The sequence below is a fragment of the Marmota flaviventris genome, chromosome 1 (genome assembly GCF_047511675.1).
Source record: "Marmota flaviventris isolate mMarFla1 chromosome 1, mMarFla1.hap1, whole genome shotgun sequence".
NCBI lineage: Eukaryota > Metazoa > Chordata > Mammalia > Rodentia > Sciuridae > Marmota > Marmota flaviventris.
In genome coordinates this window covers 19,760,196-19,780,933 of record NC_092498.1, presented here as the reverse complement: position 1 = coordinate 19,780,933, position 20,738 = coordinate 19,760,196, and the positions used below count along the sequence as shown (strand labels likewise).

The following is a 20,738-nucleotide window of genomic DNA, read 5'->3' as shown; positions in this document are numbered from 1 at the left end:
ACAGTCATATTTGAACATTTGGTATTGTACTTGATTTGAGGGGAAGGCATATTTGGTTAAGATAACTGACGCTCCAAGGAACTAAATACCACATTTAGTTTCCCTTGAGAACTGTTCCTTTTTAATTCATCAGAGACATGGTTAACTTCTTTCTCAGTCCTCAAATATAGCCAGCCCATCTTCTATAAAGTTATATTTCTAATTCAATGGGGGTTAAAAGTTGCTCAAAGCTGTACAGTGAGGATTTGGACAAAGGATAATATCTGAGTGGTCTAGGAAAACAATATGAGTATTTGATCTTCAAGTATAAGCTTTGGATTAAAGTTATTCTGGGCCTATGTTCCTTATTTTATATTATTTAACATTATATTGTTAATTAAGTTTCTTGCCCAATTTTTGGAAATGGAAGAAAACCTAGTTTTTAGGCTGGACTTGACCCTGTAATTTGCCCTACGTTTTCATGCTTTGTGATACTGGAGTCTCACACATTAATTTTGAAACACTTCAGGAAGGGAAGAAGCAAAGTCCTAGGAATATTAATTTGGAAGATATGACGGTCGGTCCCCAGGTATGGGGAGTAGGGTATGTGAAATTATATGGCTTAATAAGAGACAGGAGTAGGAAGCACCAGCAAGATGGCCATGCTACATATGTTAACACTACTCTGAGATTCTGAAAATATTATGAAGTAACCTCAGTAATTATAGTGCCTAGCATGTGCATCATTCCTAGGTCCACTCTCTCTGTCCCTTCCTTGCCCAATAAATGCTATGGTGGCATTTATGGAAATTTTTTTTGCTTTATAGTTAATCTAAATGGAATTTCTATACACATATAGTGAAAGTTTTTTTTAAGATAGACACAATATCATTACTTCATTTATTTATTTTTTATGTGGTGCTAAGTGCCCCACATGTGAGAGGCAAGCACTCTACCACTGAGCTATAACCCAGCCCCTAGTGAAAGGTTTTCAAAAATCATAAATCACCTTCACAGGTTGTCCTTTGAATCATCTATTTATTTCTTTTCTACCAAGTCAATTGCATAGCACTTACTTTTAAGCAAGTATGCAGTCCCCTGAAATGGAAGCACTGGGCCATAATTTATGGAGATGTCTTATAGGGGTAAATCATGCCTGAGTGACAGATTACATTTTGAAGGAAGTTCACAAGATGAATCACATTTTATCCATAGTTCTATCTTAAACCTATTCCTAAATAATTCAGCTAAGCAAAAGTCAGGTATTCAAACTGATTCAAATATGCTCAGTATTATCTTCAGTGAAGAATAAAAACAATTATGAATGGGATTCAATTTAAGGTACTGTGCATTTCTGGACAAAAATAAAATCTGGTGATTTAATAATGTTGGTAGTTTCCTGAGACAGGATACTTAATTAAAATAATAAATGCTGATGTGATTAGTAGATCCAAGTATGGGATCCAGCTATGCTGGGGGATCTGCATACCTAGACCTTCTGCCTTAGTATCTGATTTTGTACAAACCCACAAGCTATGAATGTGTTTTACATTTTAAATGGTTGAAGTTAATTCAATGACAACAATACTTAATGCACAAAAATTACATGAAATTCTAATTTTGGAGTCCATACATAAAGGTTTTCTGGGAACACAGTCATCTTTATGCATCTGTGTATTGTCTACCGCTGTATTCGGCTACACCGGCTGAATTACACAATTGTGCATAATTATGACAGAGGTCTTATAGCCCACAAAGCCTAAAAAATTTACCATTTGACCTTTTATAGAAAAAGTTGCTAACATCTGAGTTGAGCTAGTGTCTTTCACATTTATTTCTCTCCCATTTTAACAGCCATAATCATAATCTAAGTCTTTATTATGTGTTATCAGAATTATTGTAAAAACTTCACCACTAATATTCACACTACTGTTTTTTTCTATTTCTCTTTGTATGTGTAAGTGCTGCTTGAACCTCCTAAAATTTGTGCTGTTAAACCTTTAATGATGTCTCAGTATTTATAGAAGAACCTGTATTCCTTGGCATGAGGTCCTCCTTAGGAGGGCCACTATTCAGTCTCATCTTTTTAGACTAGTCTCTTCCTACTTCCTGTTTTACCCTATACTTAGGATGACCATATAATTTTCCAAATGGGACATTTAAGTGTGAAAGGGGCCCTAGTAATAATGTTGGGGGAGGAAACAGGCCTGTTTTAGGCAAATCAGAATGTATAGTCACCCTAATTATAACCCCAGCTAGTTTGAATGGCTTACTATTCTGTATAGGCACCTGTTCCTTTAACTCCTTTCATTGTCCCCATAGGCTAGAATTCCTTTCCTTTTTTCTATAAATCTAAATCTTAAATAACTTTTCAAATCCAGCTTATAGTGCCATGTCCATAAAGTCTTATTCAGAAAGAATCTCTCCCTTCCCACCTCCTTTATGATTGAAGTACTTCTCATGGTGTGAATTACTTTCAACTTTAGACAGACACACACACAAAAAATCACATCACCTTTCCTTACTGCTTTGTTGAACACATAATCTGTGTTGGAGTCCATGTTCCTCACAAGCCTACACTTGTGCTCTGCCCTAATGGGGTTTGCAACCCATGTTGCAGAATGTGTTAATTGACTAGGCTGGGGAGACTGAAGGATATTTGGGAATATCATTCATTCATTTTAGTGCAATTAAAGTAGTGAGAAAAATTGGGTTTCCAAAGACACTGAAGGCAGACCCTTGGGTTTATGTGTGGCAGTGGAATAGAGTGGTTCAAAGCATAGGTATAGGCTTTGGGGGCCCAGTCTGAGACTGAATTCCAGCCCTGCCTCTTCTCGTGTTTCTGAATCTGTAAAATGGAGTAATTATAGAACTTACTCCATGGAATGATGGTTGAGGGTTCAAACAATCCCAAGGACATGGTAAGTACCATATGAATGTTAGCTGTTATGATTAATATCATCATGATCATCACCACAGTACTTCACAGGTGGGTAACAGAGACCAAGACAGGATGTAACAATAGAAGCGCTGGAGGAACTGCGGCACTGAAAGCTTAGCAAATTTGTTTTCTGATGGAAGTATTCAGTTTCATAGGAGTCAAAGTGGTGTGAGTCCTAAGAAGGTCTGCGATTAGTAAGAAGTGACTAATCTGCAGCCTTTTGAGAGACATTCCTATAGAGTGGTCAAGGCACACATTAGGTGTCAGGGGACTAAGAAAGTAATGGTTAAAAGGAAGGAAAAACTGGAGAGGAAAGAAAGGGAGGACAAGTCATGTAAAAGACATTTGGTTAGTAAACTTTTAATTCAAGCCAAACCATACTTTAAAAAGGCAGAAATTCTGGGGAATGATAATCCCTATAACCTGTGTGGCCTTTCTTTGGCATGAAGTAATTATTGATGAAATTTACTTGATTATTGATGGAAATTAGTTCTTAAGTGTCAGCAACTCTTGCTATAGGATAGATGAAGAACCTTGAGAGCAAACTGCATGGTGGTGAGCTTTACCAAAAATAAAATAAAGTGGAAAGCAAAGCTCGAGGTTTTAAAAGTAGTAGTTTTTAATTTGGAGGGGCCAGCGGAGGCATATATTCTTAGTAAGTTACCTCTTCGTAAGTTGGGGCAACTACTGCTTGACCTGACTTTGTGCCTTGAAGTTCATTTCAAGAGCAGTGATGGGTTGAACCCTCCTTTATACTTTCTTTGTTATATGCATTTTATGAAATGGTAGCCTGGGTTTGGAAGGGGTTATAACCAGAGATTCTCCTATGATGTGAAGCCAAGTAAACTCACATCCCCAGACCAAGACTCCAGAGTCCTTTTGGTGAGGAGGGAGGAGTACAGGGATTGGAAGCAGAATACCTAGATCACAGTCCCAATTTGCCATTTAGTGACAATATGTTTTTGGACAAGTTAAACAGAACCTCCATTTTCTTTGTAGAGGTTATGGCCATCTGTGAACATACTAAACTTACAGTATAAAAGTTCACTGTATCAAGCTATACTGAATAATTCTTAGCTTCTGTTTTGCCATGAAATACACTGGGATTCTTTTGTTCAAGCTTGCTAACATCTCAGCTCTGCCAACTACTGTTTTTACTTGGGCGGTTACTTCTAGGATTGTTAAGCATTTTCCTCAGTAATGCAGTTTAGTAATATGTGTCTTAACTGATTTTGATTCAGTCAGCAGACCTACTAAGTGCCTCATATGCCTCAAATAACATGGTAGGTTCTAGAGATACAACATGACTAGCACCGGTCTGGATGCAGCTTGGTCTAAGGTGTATGTATTCCTCAGGAGCTCCTTTGCATGCATTCAACAGTTAAATAGGGAAAGTCAGTTGATAGTACCAAGGAGGAGGGAAGGAAGTTTTCATTTACCTGAGATAGACTTACGGGTTTGGTATTTAGCCTATATATTCACCTCCTGACCACACAGTGAGGGAATATGTGTATTTGCATCATTTTTGTGGCTATTTTCTGTTTTAGTATATGTATTTTGAGTAAAAAATTTTTTAAACAAAATAAGCCAGTATAGCAGATTAGATCCTGCAAAGCTTGGTGGTGGCTGCCTGAGTATTCATTGCTACATTGTTTTGTTCCCTTGCTGTAGTCCATAGTCAAAAGAGGATGGGGAAGGGTTTCTGCCTATGGAATTTGTCCACCACATTCTTCTTCTGAAGAGAAATAGATTCTTTAGCTGTTCAGCCTGGTGGCTTCTCTTGACATGACAAACTGAGGTTGAGGTAAAGGTACAGTTGATAGTTTGCTTTATTGTTTTTCCAACCTCCACTACTACCAAAAAATAAAATAGTAAGTGGTTACAAAGGGTGGATACAGTTTTCCTTTGGCCTGAAGCTTTATTATGTGGTGGATTTGGGGTTTTAAAAGAAAATGTCTTTTTTTGCAATTTAAACACACGCACACACCCCAGTACCCATTCATTGGATGTATTGCTTTGTCTCTTTTGAGTGAGGGGACCTGAAGCTGGAGCTTCATTAACCTCATGAAAGTTCTGCTCCTGGACACAGGCAGTCACCTGGCAAAGCACTGCCCAGATGGCTTTTGTCAGCTTCTCTCTTCTGCCTGATATGCCTCTCCTAGGCTGAAGATAGGGACATGGTACTCCCTCCCTAGAGATTCTCAGCCCTGTGAGATGCTTTCACCTGAGCCCTGAGCACTGTCCCTTCTAGTCACCTGGGACTTTCTTGCTACATGTGCACCAAAGCTTCAAATCTGATGCTTGACAAGAAAGGTTCATCACAATCCTAACTAGTAGCCTTTCAGCTACTTGCTAATCACCTCAACCAGATTTCCTTCCTGAGTCTTGCAGCCTTATTTAAAAGACATTTATACTTTAGAATCTCTAGGAATTACTAAAGAAAAGTAGAAATTAGGCCTAAATTCCAGTGAACTTTGTCAGTGATGTTATATAACTGTCTGTGAATCTCAGTTTAAGTGGGACAAAAAATCTCCAGTTAATGGAAATTGCCAAGAATGGCAGAAAACCAGGCCTTGATGCTCTTATAATCTTTGCTCCCCAGTGTGGAAAAACACTGGGGTGGAGGCGGAAAGTGCCAGGCATGTCAACCAAGCCACATTTGTCAGTGTAGATATATCCACTGCAAGGAGAGTGAAGGCCGGCTGACGCAGCCCATCTGCGGATTTTCCAGGGGACAGAGTGGACCCATAGATCTTTGGGCCTGCAGTTTGAATGTAGGGGATTCAAAATCACTTTTTAGGGTTGCATGTCCCACTTTACTAGATTCTTCTCCTGCTAAGATGTGGCTGGTGTGTGTAGTTTTATCTGCAGGGTTGGGGAGGAGGAGGCAGTACCTCCTTATCAGTGTGGCTCCTCTCCCTCCCACAGACCTGCTCCTGTTAATCTCTTTCTACAGGCCACATCTCACAGCCACTTGCACTGGATAGGTTGTTTTGCATCCGGATTTATTCCTGCCAATAGCTCTGTCTTGAGGCAGGTGAAAGATTATTTCGGTGACACCATATTTGGTTGTGTCACCTAAAATCACTTTTCATGTTTGAATATTGAGCCAGTGTGTCTTGTGTATCTTGAATTTGCTCTTACATGGTGTAGCTTATAGAATTAAAAGAGCTGGTTGCCACCAGACAGTGATGTATACCAGATCTATGTGGTGGCTCACTGAGATAACCTGTTTAATAACTTCTGTAATAAGAAGGTGAGGCTGGTAAATATTTCTTTTCCATTGGAGGAAAAACAAAGTACCTTAGATGTAGAGTCAGCTGCTAGGAGCTGGGAGTTCCCAGCTACTAGTCATGTTTTTAGACATCTATAACTCATTCTATTGAATCCTCTCTACTATAAGCATAAACTACGTTTTTATCTGGCAGAAACACAGCATGCCATGAGAATGAAGTGTTCTGTTTACATGTTTACATCATAAAATTAACATTATCCAGCCATCAGAAAATATAAGTCAACTATGTTGTCTGTAATTAATTGTCTGGAGAATACGCTTGTATGCACTACAGTAGATGAATACCGGATGTCTGACGTCAAAACTGTTCAAAGGAATTTCAGTTTATTTTAGATACTGGTTGTTGTAAAACTATGCTTCCTTTCCTAGGTAGTCATTTGAATAAAGAATATAACTTGTACTTTTTGTTCTTCTCTTGCTAGATGTATTGCTGTCCTTAAACAGTATCCCATTCGAAAACGTCAGGGAACCACAGCCATCAGTATGTCCAAGTATAAACTTATTATGCTAAGACATGGAGAGGGCGCTTGGAATAAGGAGAACCGATTTTGTAGTTGGGTGGATCAGAAACTTAACAGCGAAGGAGTGGAGGAAGCCCGGAACTGTGGGAAGCAGCTCAAATCACTGAACTTTGAGTTTGATCTCGTATTCACATCCATCCTTAATCGGTCCATCCACACAGCCTGGCTGATCCTGGAAGAGCTGGGGCAGGAATGGGTTCCTGTGGAAAGCTCCTGGCGTCTGAATGAGCGTCACTATGGAGCCTTGATTGGGCTGAACAGGGAGAAAATGGCTTTGAATCATGGTGAAGAACAGGTGAGGCTCTGGAGAAGAAGCTACAATGTGACCCCACCTCCCATTGAGGAGTCTCATCCCTACTACCATGAAATCTACAGTGACCGGAGGTATAAATTGTGCGATGTACCCTTGGATCAACTGCCACGGTCTGAAAGCTTAAAGGATGTCCTGGAGAGACTCCTTCCCTACTGGAATGAAAGAATTGCGCCTGAAGTACTAAAGGGAAAAACTGTTCTGATATCTGCTCATGGGAACAGCAGTAGAGCACTCCTGAAACATCTGGAAGGTACTACTTATAGAGGTCACCGAGTATTAAAGTTGGGCCTTAATCTAAAAATTAAGCTATTGAAACACTATTTACATAATAGACTTTCCTTGTCTTTGTCCCTTTGTCACTTCAGACTTAAGTAACTTGTTCCCAAAATCCAAACTCCCGTGCCTTTGACATTTATAGTACCTGAAGCAGAGGTTTTCAGACCCTGTATGACAGATAATGAGTTCTTCCCTCTAAGTTTCTGAATCAGTGGGTATGGGGTGCAGCCTGAGAATTTGCGTTTCATAGAGGTTTCCAGGTGATGCTGACACTGCTGCTTGGGGTTCCACACTTTGAGAAGCACTGATATAAAGATTTTTTGTTGTAAGATAAAAGGAGTCTAGTAAGGGCAGAAATTGTAAAACTGGAGTTGAGAGTAAATTTATTTGAGTTTTTCAAGTTAAGTAAATTATCTAGACTTCAGTTTTGCCCACTTTCTTCAAACTTTAAATTGATTTTTTCTTTTGGCAGTACTAGGAATTGAATTCAGGGGTACTCTACCACTGAGCTAGCTGCACCCTCAGCCCTTTTTATTTTTTATTTTGAGACAGTGTCTCACTGAGTTGCCAAGGCTGGCCTTGAATTTGCCATCCCCTGCCTTAGCCTGCGTTGTATCTGGTTACAGGTGTGGGCCACCAGCTCTGGCTGACCCCCACCAGTGGGGGGGACTCCACCTTTAAACAGTTGTAACTGTGTTTTCAGACCTGGCTTCCTGACTTCTTTTATTCCAGTCCTGTTTTCCTAAATCAGGCTTAGTCACTGATTGGGAGAACGTTCTAGGGGAGGAAAATATAGCCACAGTTGGCTTTTTAATTTATCTTGAGTCTAATAAAAGCTTGGAGATAATCAGCCTTAATTTTCTTTCAACTGCTGAGTCGTACTCTATTGTTAACCTTTTGTCTTAAGTCACAGGAACCCTACTGAGGACTCTGGCTCACTTCTGTGGGGTGGTAGTGACTGCACTGACACCTTCAGGACATTCCTCATCCCACCTCCCTTTACTAATCCACAGGGATGTGCTGTTTGAGTAGTCTACTCTATTTTTCTGTTTTCATCACTGTTAGCATTTAGCTTACAGGTTTTAGACTCATTTCTCCATCATTCCTTTTTACTGTGCTTTGCTTTTCTAGAAGAGGCTGTGTAAAGGTGAAAAAGTTAATACTGTGAAGGAATAAGTAGAAGGAGGCTATTGGTAACAAAATAAAGTGATCTTAATGAGATTACTTTGTTATAATTGTACACCTGACATCTGTTACTCAGGCAGATATCTAAAATCTACAGACTTTATTAGCTATTAATAACTTCATTGACTACACATGGCACTTGATCTGTTTGTGTGTGCGCACACATTTACTCAGCTAAGTAAAGGAAAATGATTCTTCCTTGTTCAGAAGAATCAAGTATTTGATGAAGTGACATGTAACTTCATCATAATAGACTATAATATTTTATTGCTTGAAGAAGAGTTGAGGTTCCTGTCGGACAACAGCGAACTGAAATTCAGAATTTCAAAGTTTCTGCCAGAAAATGTTTTATCCAACTATGCAAACTCCTTTTCCAGAGACGAGGCTTAGATCTTATTGGCTCCCTTCCCCAAAGAAAATACCACTGTCTCCTTCAGGATCTTTCTTTCCTCCCCTTCTTAGCCCAGGAAACTCCCCTTCAAAAAAGTAAGAAAAAAAGCCCCCTGCTGTTTAGTGCCTTTTATTCCTCACCTGCCTTCAAGTTAGATCTCTTTCAGATTATTCTGCAGCCCCAACTACAGCTCATTCCAGATGCCCTCTCCTATTAGTGCATTGCTAATTTAACTCTTTATTACTGTTCTTTTTAAGGGGAATGGGAAGAAGGTTTAACCAGTGGTAGTTAGAGAGAGACCCCATGGTGGGGATGGAGGGAAATTACTTATAGAAGGTAAGATTAGATATATAGGAAAAAGGCTTATTTTTCTATATATAAGGGAAGTTACATTGGTTAAAAGAGTAAAATATTTATGGTCATTATATTTATCTGATTCCTAGTCATGCTTTTTGCATGTTTATATAAAAATTTTTCATAAAATGGACTCTTTCAATTTTTCCCTGTCTGAGCCTTAAACAGCTTGATCAAGCTTAAAGCATATTACCTATGCCTGGGGAAAAGGTGTGGTGACAGATGGAATCAATGACAGCATAGTGTTCTGTCTTTTTTAATTGTTTAAAAGCTGTAATTTTGGGGTAGGAAGAATGAGGACCCCAATTAAATACCTAATTAGAATATTGGTCTACCCTGCAATCTCAAGGTGCCTGAAGATCTTTCCACTGAGATATGCTAGTATTACTCATCTGCTCTAACATCTACACTTAGAGGTGTCTTCTGTTTACCTTAGCAACAGAGAGTGGTGGTTCTTAAGTTGTTATATTGTTTTTCGAGTGTTCAGTACTATGGCATTACCATATAGGCAGTCAAATCCTGGCTGATGCTTCTTCCTTATTGGGGAAGGAGACAGGTGCTGTGGAAGGAAATGAAACCCAGAGAGGCTCAGATGACTTGGCCGTGATCATGATAGTTAGAATCGTGAAAACCCAGTCTGAGGAGTCGCTGCATGTGATTACCACCTGGACGTTTTTTGTGTATTTTTTTTCCTGAAAAATATCAATTTCCTCCATCTATTCTTTATTTAGAACTCTATATTGTAAGCACCTTGAGTCCAGAGAGTCCTTGGCAGGTAAACCACAACAAAGGTAATGTAATGAATGCATTGAGTCTTAAATCATTACTGCTGTTGTCATAATATTGTGATCTGAATTGTGCTCCCTAAGCTCTACAAGGTGGGCTTTTGGGGAGTGTATATGAATAGAGACATTTTACATGCATATCTCATGTAATGTAGAAACTTGCATGTGACTCTGAATTCACTGGAAAGTTATGGTTATGTATCTAGGTCATATTTTTATTTCATTTGATTATTGATCACTAAGCTATTTTGCCTAAAGAAACTGCTGTAATAAAAAGGAGCAAACTACTGATCTACCCAACAAGGTGGATGAATCTCAATTGCATTATGCTAAGTGAGGGAAACTGGGCTCAAAAATCTATGTACTGTATAATACCTTTTGTGTGGCATTTGGGAAGAAGCAGAACAGATCATCCAGGGAAGGGCAGGCTGCAAAGGCTGAGGGAATTTGGAGAGATGATAAAGCTGTGTTACTTCGTCACTGGTAGTGGTCACATTACTATATGAAGTTGTCAAAACCAATAGAACTATACACCAAAAAAGGTGAATGTTGCGGTATGAAAATTATACCTTGAAAAAAGACCTGCTTTATCCAATGAAAACACCATTGCCCTAATTAGAACCTTGATTTTTTGCTTTATAGCCAAGGGGAGCTTGTTGTAGAATGAACCGAAGATTTCTGTACACACCTACCTGCACTCACCTGGAGGGTCTTTGTTATGCTTCTCAAAGCATCAGGAGCTCTCTGGTGCTGCCTCTGTTTAGTAACATCAAACCATGGTCAGTAGAGGAAATTGCCTTTTTAAATTATTTATAAGGTGCTAGACCTTGAAGGTTTTAGTTTTTGTTTTTGTGGTCACAGTGAATGGAACCCAGGGCCTCATACATGCTAGGCAAGTGCTCTACACTGAGCTGCATCCTCCATCCAACCATGAGCTTTTGTTAGGGTCTTGCTAATGTTACTTAAAGATCATGAGCTCTTCTCGTAAAGGTTTTTCCATCTCAGAACTATGACTGCTTCTTTGCCACCGAACTTTGGAGCCTTAATTAAGCTTCTACCTGCTGTTTTTCTTCCTCACAACCACTTAGTCTAGGAGTAGGTCAACAAGGACCTCTTGGAGCCAATGCAGATGAATAGTACAAGTAAATGTTACTGATTCAGAGTTAAGTAACATTCTTGTCTAAGAATTGCAAGCATGGGAAACACATGTCAGTGCCTAGGTAAGGCTTTGTGGCTGATGGAGATGCCTCAACTATGTCAAATGACTTATTCATATAATTTTTTTGAGTACTGGGGATCGAACCCAGAAGCACTTTAACCAGCCCTATATACCCAGCCCTTTTTATTCTTTATTTATTTTTGGTGCTAGGGACTGAACCATGGCCTTGTGCACGTGAGGCAAACCACTCTACCAACTGAGCTATATCCCCAGCCCTTTATTCTTTATTTTGAGACAGGGCCTTACTAAGTTGCTTAGGGCCTTGCTAAGTTGCTGAGGCTGGCCTCTAATTTGTGATCTTCCTGAGCCACTGGGATTATAGGTATGTGCCACTGTGCCCAGTTATTTATACAATATTTTTGTTTGTAAATGATATGTAGTTTGTGTGTTGTTTTTCTTTAATCTGATAGTTCTTAATACTTTCAGAAGAAAGAAGAAGGGAGAAGGGCTGGGGATGTGGGTCAGTGATTAAGTACCCCTGGATTTAATCCATGGTATCAGAAAGAAGAAAAAGAAAGAAAAATGACAATATTATATAGTAGGAAAATTTATTCTTAAGGGATTAGTTTACTGATTTTTAGAAACATAAATAATGACCTGTACTATGCTAGTAAGTCCAGGTTACAGCGGGGCCCACCTCTGACAGGTTCAGACACACTTCTTGCAAAGCACCGTGAAAAATTTCAACACAGTCTTAGTATCTAAAAGCATCCTGTTCTGTAGTGTTCCAGACAGGCGTGTGTGTCTTTTCTCTGTGGTCAGCATAGTCGCTTCCTGTTTGTTTCCTGCTGGTCCACATTGAAGGAAAAATCAGGTACCAAACTGAGCGTTGGATGTAGTCTGACCTTGCCAGAGGAAGTAGAATGTTTAGTCTAGGTCCAAGCACTGGATTAGGCAGTTCAAGTTTGGAGTAAGAGTAGCAGGCAAGACTCTCACGTTAAGACAGACTTGATCCCTGAAGAATTGTATGGAGCTGCATGCATAGCAAGGCAAAGAAGTGGCCAGGTGAAATTAGAGAATTGGGGAGGAAAGGTCATTTGGGACTAGCTGTGGGGATGGGGACTAAATTAGTCACCTTTGGCATTTAGTGTGATATTTTCAGAAGCAGCAAGTTCAGGCCTCTCTTCAGTTGCCTGGTGGTATGCTTAAGCTTTCTTGTGTTTCAGTATAAAAGATTTATAGTAACCTTTATTTTTAAACCTTATATGCAATATTAACTATAAAATGAAATGTGGAATGGATACTTCTCTCTGCCTTATTCTAAATCAGAAGCTGCCATTCTATCATCATGTTACAATAGTCAAATATCTCACTTTCAATTGTTTCCCTAGCCTGTTTTAAAGTTGTACATAAACAGCATTCAGATTTTAAAGAACTAAAACTAAAAACAGGTTGATCATCTGTGAAATTCAGAATCTCTTCTTTTAGCTCTTACTGGTGACAGAAAAATATAGAACTCTTATCACAAATTGTCACTAGAATTTTAATTATGATTTGCTTGACTGGAAGAGAAGTGGGAAATGGGTGGAACCTCACAGTTGAATGAACTGACTGCAGCTGGTTCTCTTCTCCTAATCCTAAAGTGTCAAAATGTATGCATTTCAGTCTATCCCCTAACAAATCTTTCTGGCTCCCTTATTGTCTCTTCTCCCAGTTCCTGAAGCTCAAGATTTTTCTAGCAAACAGTTTAGAGAAAACCAAAGAATATGTTCAAGACATTTAATTTGAAGTATTTATTAGCACTAAATGTAAGCAACTTTTTGTATAGGACTAAGAGCCTTTTAACCCTCCCATTTTTTCTTGTTAAGTTCAACACAATCTTTAATCAAGGCTTCAACCATAAAAGACTAGATTCAGTTTCAAAGCCCAAGAAATTAGAGTTCATTCAGTTCAGCTGTGTGCCCAGGGTCCACAAAATCAGGTTCTGATTTTGGGCCTAGGGATTTAGCACCTCCATGTGAATTAGACATACAAGGTCTAGCCTTTTGAGGAGTTTATGTTTTCCTTTTAATCTGTCTAAAATCTGGCCAATTGGAATGCTTTCATACATTAGCTTTATGTTTTGAAATTTTTAATTAATCTTTTATCCCTCATGGCTTCTAGTTATGTGTAAAAAGTATATTCATATAATAAATACATGGTGGTAGACACCTGTGATCCCAGTGACTTGGAAGGCTAAGGCAAGAGGATAACAAGTTCAAGGCCAGCTTGGACAATTTAGTGAGACCCTGTCTCCAAATAAATGTAAAACAGGAGCTGGGGATGTAACTCAGTGGTAGGGCACTTGCCTAGCACATGTAAGGCCCTAGGTTCAATTCCTAGTACTGCAAAAATAAATAAAAGAAAAAGTAAATAAATTAATACAGAGTGTGTCTATTTAGTGTGTCTATATGGTGGACCATATAACTAAATATATTCTGGATCCTAGGAGCTAACCCATAATAGTGCTAACTTGCAGTCAAACAAATATTTATAAAAATTGGTGCAATGGTAAGACCTTACTTTAAGAGCCAGGGTGATATAGGAATGGATTAGATATAGTAGACATAGATCCTGTACTCAAGAAATTCATAATGTTGATGGGAGAAGCTAGCACTTGCACACGCCCTTTCACAAAAGGCACAGTGGTAAGCCCTGCCATCCATGTACCGTGTATGTGACTGTTCTCATTATAATGACTTGGGGGAGGCACTTGTAGTTGCAGATTTGACTTTCTGGAAATGACTCTCTAGGCAGAGTTACACCCTTGACTTTCTTACTAGAAATATTCCAGTCATTTAAATTGGTCACAGTTAACTCCTAAGTGCCCCTTACAAGAAGATTCTAGAAAGACAGTGGGTACATGAATAGATGTCTATAAAGGGACCACGATGGAGATAAGTAGTTTCAGTGTGAGAACTTGGTGATATTTCTTTGTAGAACATTCTTGAGCACTGTATTTAAAAAAAAAAAAAAGAGCCAGTTATCAAATAGGTGATATGCTAGCTAGCCACTCATTTTAGCTTTCAAGTCATGTCCCAGTGAATGAGTTTGTAGTAAGATTATATAATACACCCCTCATTCACTTTGGTTTAATCCAGTGCAGATTCAGTGTTCTAGCCTCAGGAGTTCTGTTGGCTTAACTTCCTTAGGATGGAGAACATAGCTTATGCCAAGATTGAGTAATGAGTGATGGCTTCACTGTGGTTTTTCTTAATTTGCTCTTTTAAAATTTCAATTGCTTAAGTCTCATTGACTGATTATTAACCAGTCTAAGTAAATATTTTTAAAGTAATTAGTCTACTGTGTGAATGGCCTGAAGAGTCAATAAAGTGGAATATTAACTTTATTTATTGGAAAAAGAGTATTTTTGTTGTGTGCTTCTTCCTTTATAAGTGAAAGATGATGTTTCTGGTGGCCTTTGTTTAGTGGACCACACAAAAGTGGGTTGTTAGCGAAGCTATAGGTGTGAGTTTGAGAATGTTATTCAAGAGAGGACCTAGGTAGATTTGAAGTCATGGACAAACAAGTGGGTCCCACATGTGCCCTAGCTCCTTTGCAAAGACCTCAAACCCTTTTTGGGGTCATGCAGACAGTATCCTAAACCTGCCCCATCACAATTCCAGTGTTTAGCTACTTCAAGAGCTAGCCAAACCTGTCTATGCCCTTTTTCAGTCCTAGGAACACCAGGTGCTGGTGTCCAGTGAGAACCTAGCCTGTCACAAGAGCAGAAAAAAATATAAACATTGCACCTCTTTCCTTCTGTGGTGGTGGAAATAACCATAAACAAGTCAGATGACTATAGTGTAAGCCCTAGGATTTGGAAATTAACAATAACAACAAAATCTAAGAACAGCTCCACTTTGATTGCCTTAACAGTTTTGTGACTTGAGCAGGTTTATTTAACCTTTCTGAACCTGTTTTGTACTTGTGTAACAGCGTTTTTGCTGGTGTAATTCACATACAATCTATCACTCATCGTGTACAATTTAGTGATTTTTATTTTATTATTTTTAGTACTGTGGGTCAAACCCAAGGCCTCATGCACACTGGCAAGCACTTTACCACTAAGCTAAACCTAGACCTAGCCCTTCATTGCTTTTTAGTATACATTTATCCCTTAGTATCCATAAAAGACTGGTTCAGACATTCTTGCAGATACCAGAATCTGCAGATGCTCAAGATCTTTATATACAGTGACATAGTATTTGCATGTAACCTACACATATCCTCCTATTTACTTTAAGTCTTCTCTAGATTACTTATAATACATAATACAGTGTAAATGCTGTTGTACTGTGTTGTTTAGGAAATAACGACAAGAACAAAAAGTCTATCCGTATTTGATATAGATATATTTTAAAAAGTCTTTTCCATTCCTGGTTGGTTGAATCCATGGGTGAGGAATCAGTGGATATGGATTCACAGAGTTGTAAATCCACCACCACAATCAGTTTTAAATTACTTTAGGAGGCGGGTGGGGAAAGGTTGACCAAAGGGTACTAAGTTATAATTAAATGTAAGTAAGAAGTTCTGGTGTGCTGTTGTGCAGTAGAGAGGCAATAGATGACAATTGTGTACTATATATCTTAAAAAACTAGAAGAAAGGATTTTAAATGTTTTCACTATAAAGAAATGATGACTGAGAAGATAGATGTTTAATTAGATTTTCATTACCTGCATGTACCCCTCTGCTGTCACCACCCACAATTATGTCACTTCCCCCTAGCTGTAGGTAACTAATTTACTTTATGTCATTAAGGATTTGCCTATTCTGAACATTTCATATTAATAGAATCATACAATATTTGGTCCTTTTGTGACTGGCTTTTTTATTTAGCATGTTTTATTTAGCATGTATTGGTACTTCATTTCCTTTTATTCTCAAATAATATTCCTTTTTTATGATTATGTGACATTTAATTTATCTGTTTATTAGTTGATGGACTGCTATGGTTTTGGCCTAGAAAAGTTCCCTGAAAAGCTCATGTTTTGAAAGCATGATCCCTAATAAAGCAAGAATCAGAGTGGGGCTTTTAGGCAATGATTAGGGATAATCCATTTAGTAGATTAATGGTTTGTATGGACTACTGGGTGGTATTAGTGCATTAATCCATTTAGTAGATTAATGGTTTGTATGGACTACTGGGTGGTAACTGTAGACAGATAAAGGAAGTAGGTAACTGGAGAGTGACCTTGGACTCTATTTTGTCCCTGCCTCTCCTCCCTCCCTGATTCTTGGTTACCATCAGCTGAACAGCTTTCCTCCTGTCATACCTGTCCACCATGATGTTCTGCCTTACCTCAGGCTCAGAGCAACAGAGCCAGCCAACCATGACTGAGACCTACGAAACCAGATTAGTTAGAGAAGTCTATGAAATCTCTTTTTCTCTCCGAGGCTTATAGATTCTAGAAACAGATAAAACATGGTCTTGCACAACAGATGATTATAGAAAGTACTTGGTGTCCCTGTGTTTCTCAGACCTCTAAGATGTCTCTGCTTTTCCTAACCATTAAGTATGAAATAGAGAAACTCTGGTTTTGGAAGAAACTATCCTCCCTCATTTCATTGGAGGTAAAATCCTGGCCAAAGTCACACTTGTTCTTCTCTAGAGTACTGTACTCAGCTACTGGTTAGATGGGTGAGTCGAGATTGAGGACTTCCAGAATTTTCCCTGGATTTCGGAGGGAGAACTGCTGGATTGTAAGCCCCAATGGTGCCCTGGCTCTAAACCACATACTATTGAACTCCCCTCCCGCACAGCCAGCAGACATTTCCTGACCCAGTGGAGGCAGAGGACTTTTAGAATTTAGAGCGCTCATCTCCCAGCTAACCAGCTGGGTGCCTGTCTGAATGCATCTGTTCTTGCCAGCTTTAGTTTATGGGGATAATCATGAGTAAGACTGCAGCATGAGATGAGCGCAGGGCAAACAGTCTTCCTTTTAAGTCCTCTACCTATTAGGGGTAGAAGAAATGGGTACTTTTCCCTGTATGTTCATTTTTAAGCTAGTCCTCTTATCCCACAACCTTTGGTAATGTCGGAAAGGTAAAGCATGTGTTTCTTTTTTTCTTCTCTTTTTAACTTGACAGAGGGATTGGAAGCCCAGAGAAATTTTTTACCTAAAATTTTACAGTTAGTATATTGAAGGGAGGTGATTGGCCGGCACACTTGGAAGAGACAATCTCTTACAAGTTAGGATTCTTTTGTTTCGTAGTTGTTCTAATTTGGATAGTTTGTGCATCAGAGTTAGTAGGTAGCTCTTCTGGTCCTAGATCTGAAATTGGAATAAAGAACCATCCCACGAGTAAGGATTCAGTGCATTGATTCTGTGGCTCTTGGCTAATATAGTTATGACCAGTGACTTATTAAATTGACAAAGTGCACTTATAGCTAACTAGTAATAATTTATTCTGCCACCATCAAATAAGGACAACCTTGGACTCGTCTCACAATTTGCTCTGCCTAGATCCTTTCTATCTTATGGAATAGAAACATATGATTAGAATTTAAAAGTCTATGTAATTAAAACACTTATGTCCCCCCTCCCCTACCCCTACTGGGGATTGAACCCAGGGGCCCTCTACCCCTGAGTTACATCCCACCCAGCCCTTTTAATCTTTTATTTTGAGAAAGGGTCTCATTAAGTTGTCAAGGCTGGCCTGGAACTTGCTATCCTTCTGCCTCAACCTTCCAAGTCACTGAGATTATAGAGCATTTATGTTTTTTGAATTTTTGTTTTGTTTTGTTTGGAGTATGTAGGATTGAACCCAAGAGCACCTAACAACTGAGCCACAAACTTGCCCTTTTTAAATATTTTATTTAGACACAGGATCTCACAAAGTTGTTTAGGGCCTTGCTAAATTGCTAAGTCTGGCTTTGAACTTGCAGTCCTCTTGCCTTAGCCTTCTGAGCTGCTGGGATTACAGGCATGCACCACTGTGTCCAGCCTGTTGTTTTTTTAAAGTAAATAATTTGAATATTTTTTTAGTTTGCTACATCTTTTTTCTCATATCTTCTGTTTTTCTATTTTGAACTCGGAGAAGCCCAGGTATAGACTTCTGTGTTTTAATCCAAGTTTTGTCATTTGTTCTGTGTGGTCTTGAGTTATTTAACCTCTGTGTGCCAGAAATTGTTACATGGAGAAAACAGTAACTTATAGCCTCATATAATACATATAAAGTACTTAGAATAAGTAAGCCAGGCATGGTAGTATATACCTGTTATCCCAGCTACCTGTGAGGCTTAAGGCTGGAGGATTGCAAGTTCAAGGCCAGCCTTGGCAATTTAGGGAAATTGTCTCACAAAAAGAAAAGTACCTAGCATGTAGTGTGTGCTCAGAATGTTAGCTGTTTATTGTTAAAAGTAATTGTAATAATGAAAATATTGTTAGTACCACAGCGACCATTACAACTATGGTAATTCTTCTGCTTCAGATTGAATTACCAACAATTTATTTGTATTTAAAAAAGGATTAAAGGTGAGCTGTCCATTATGCATATCTTCTTAGTGGGATGTAAAGGGACAGTTGGAGAATGAGGGCTGTTTACAAAGCATATTGTAAAGTCCTTTCCTGATTCCCCTGGGCTATGTTCCCTAAGCCTTGGGGGAGAATTCCTGCTTGAATTCCTGGGGTTTTCCAAGCTCACTTAGTGTTTGAAAAGCAGCCACATTCCCATTAAATGAACTAGATTTAGACATTAATGGAAAATCCTAATTTTAAGACCAGTGTGGAAAAGATGATTTTAATTCCTTCCACATGTAACTAGGCAGGAGCAGGTTGCCCCTGAAGTTATATACTGTTTTAAGATTCAGCACTTGATGTGAATCCCTAAATTTCTAGAAAGTTCCCAGCATTATGAAATTATAGTTGGAAACCCTCACAGCACCTGGCCTGGTTTCAACCAAACAGTTAATATGGAACTAAGTCTATGTGCAGTTAAACAATTAAACAGAACTCCCTCTGAAGTTTGTTTTTAACACTTGTCCCTTTCTCTTCTGCTCAACAGGTATCTCAGATGAAGACATTATTAACATTACTCTCCCTACTGGAGTCCCAATTCTCCTGGAACTGGATGAAAACCTGCGTGCTGTTGGGCCTCACCAGTTTCTGGGTGACCAAGAGGCTATCCAGCAAGCCATTAAGAAAGTGGATGATCAAGGAAAAGTGAAAAAAGTCCCATAGTGTCTCCAAGTACTGCCTAGAAATAGACGCAGAAGGAATGGCATGCAGTGTGTTACGGGTGCTGATTTCTGTCTTTTTTTTCCCCCTGATTTTCCATATTTTTTCCAGGGATAGATTGCGCAGCAGAATTTTGTATAGGTAACTAGATAACTTATCCAGGCTGGGATGAAGCATTAGAGTACCTAAGAACTAATGGCATTAGTCTTAGGAGTTAGCTTTCCTGCTAGGCCCGTTTGAATTAGGCACAAATTAGTAACCAGGGGTGTTTTAATTGAGGTTGTTTTGTTAGTTTCTGAGTTGGAAGAGTAACAGGTGGAGATGAAGTTTAAGGTATTTATTGTTCAATAAATCATTATAGAGTCACCATGGATGGGCACTATTTCAATAAGTAGTTCACTTTTATTTAATAAGACTTTCTGAAATGATAGTAAGGAATACTAGATAATACACTGTATGTAAGTATTTATTACTAGTCTTTTCCTCTAGGAAAGGGGATGCTTTGGTCATTAAGACCAGAGGTCCATTTATTTAATGGGAAAATCACAAGATGGGTCCTTCAGGAAGGCCAGCAGCCACTACAATAACAGCAACAGCAAGGCCCCTAACTTTCTCTAGTCCAGAGTCATCCTTTGTTTGGCATTCAGTAGAATTCTTTTTTGGCCACTAGAATGAGTACAATATAGACAACTATGGCTGTTTATGTTCATTTTGGGTTTTGTTTTAGTTTTTTGAACTTTAATTGTTGGGTACGTAAAGTTGGTTTAAAAATAAAGTTCTGTGACTGCAAATGACATCTCCAAGTGTTTTCATTGATAAATTTTAGGCTGGTGTCTCAACTAGTCTTGTACTCCTGTCTTCCTGTTAACACTCAGAGGACTGCACTCATTTTACCACCCTGACACTTCTCCTTGTCATTAAATTGAAGGTTGCCATTGGGGAATGTAGAATATAGTGCATATGATTTATTCACCTGAGCAGAGGGAGTGGTATATTGGGGTTTGTTACATTCTTATGTTATTCAGCTAAGGGCAAAATATTATGGTATATAGTACAGAGTAGTCAGGGTAGGCCATTTCAGTGATAAAGTCTTATTAAAAAATGGCAATTTTAATAGCTATTACAGCTATTTATCATTTTTCAGGTTTTCTTTGGTGGATTTAGTTTACGTACATTCATTTTATAGTTAAAATTGACATTTGAAGGAAGTAAAGTCTGAAATCTTCGCTGCTACTTGCTCTCCATTCAATATTTAATTTAGAACTCCTAGGGATTAGACGAAGAAGATGGCTGAAAAGATGAACTGGTCTGCTCCCAGC

The 20,738-nt window shown here is 38.8% G+C and overlaps 1 protein-coding gene across 2 annotated transcripts in view; it reads left to right on the top strand.

Moving 5' to 3' along the window:
- Positions 1–20,210, top strand: part of Bpgm (bisphosphoglycerate mutase) — a 49,786-nt gene extending 29,576 nt beyond the window's left edge. For both annotated transcript variants that reach the window (XM_071611861.1, XM_027950125.2), the window contains exons 2-3: positions 6,638–7,299; positions 19,247–20,210. In XM_071611861.1, the coding sequence (XP_071467962.1) occupies positions 6,699–7,299; positions 19,247–19,422 (777 nt within the window). In that variant the 5' untranslated portion in view covers positions 6,638–6,698 and the 3' untranslated portion in view covers positions 19,423–20,210. The remainder of the gene's footprint in view (positions 1–6,637; positions 7,300–19,246) is intronic.
- The last annotated feature ends 528 nt before the right edge of the window (positions 20,211–20,738 follow it).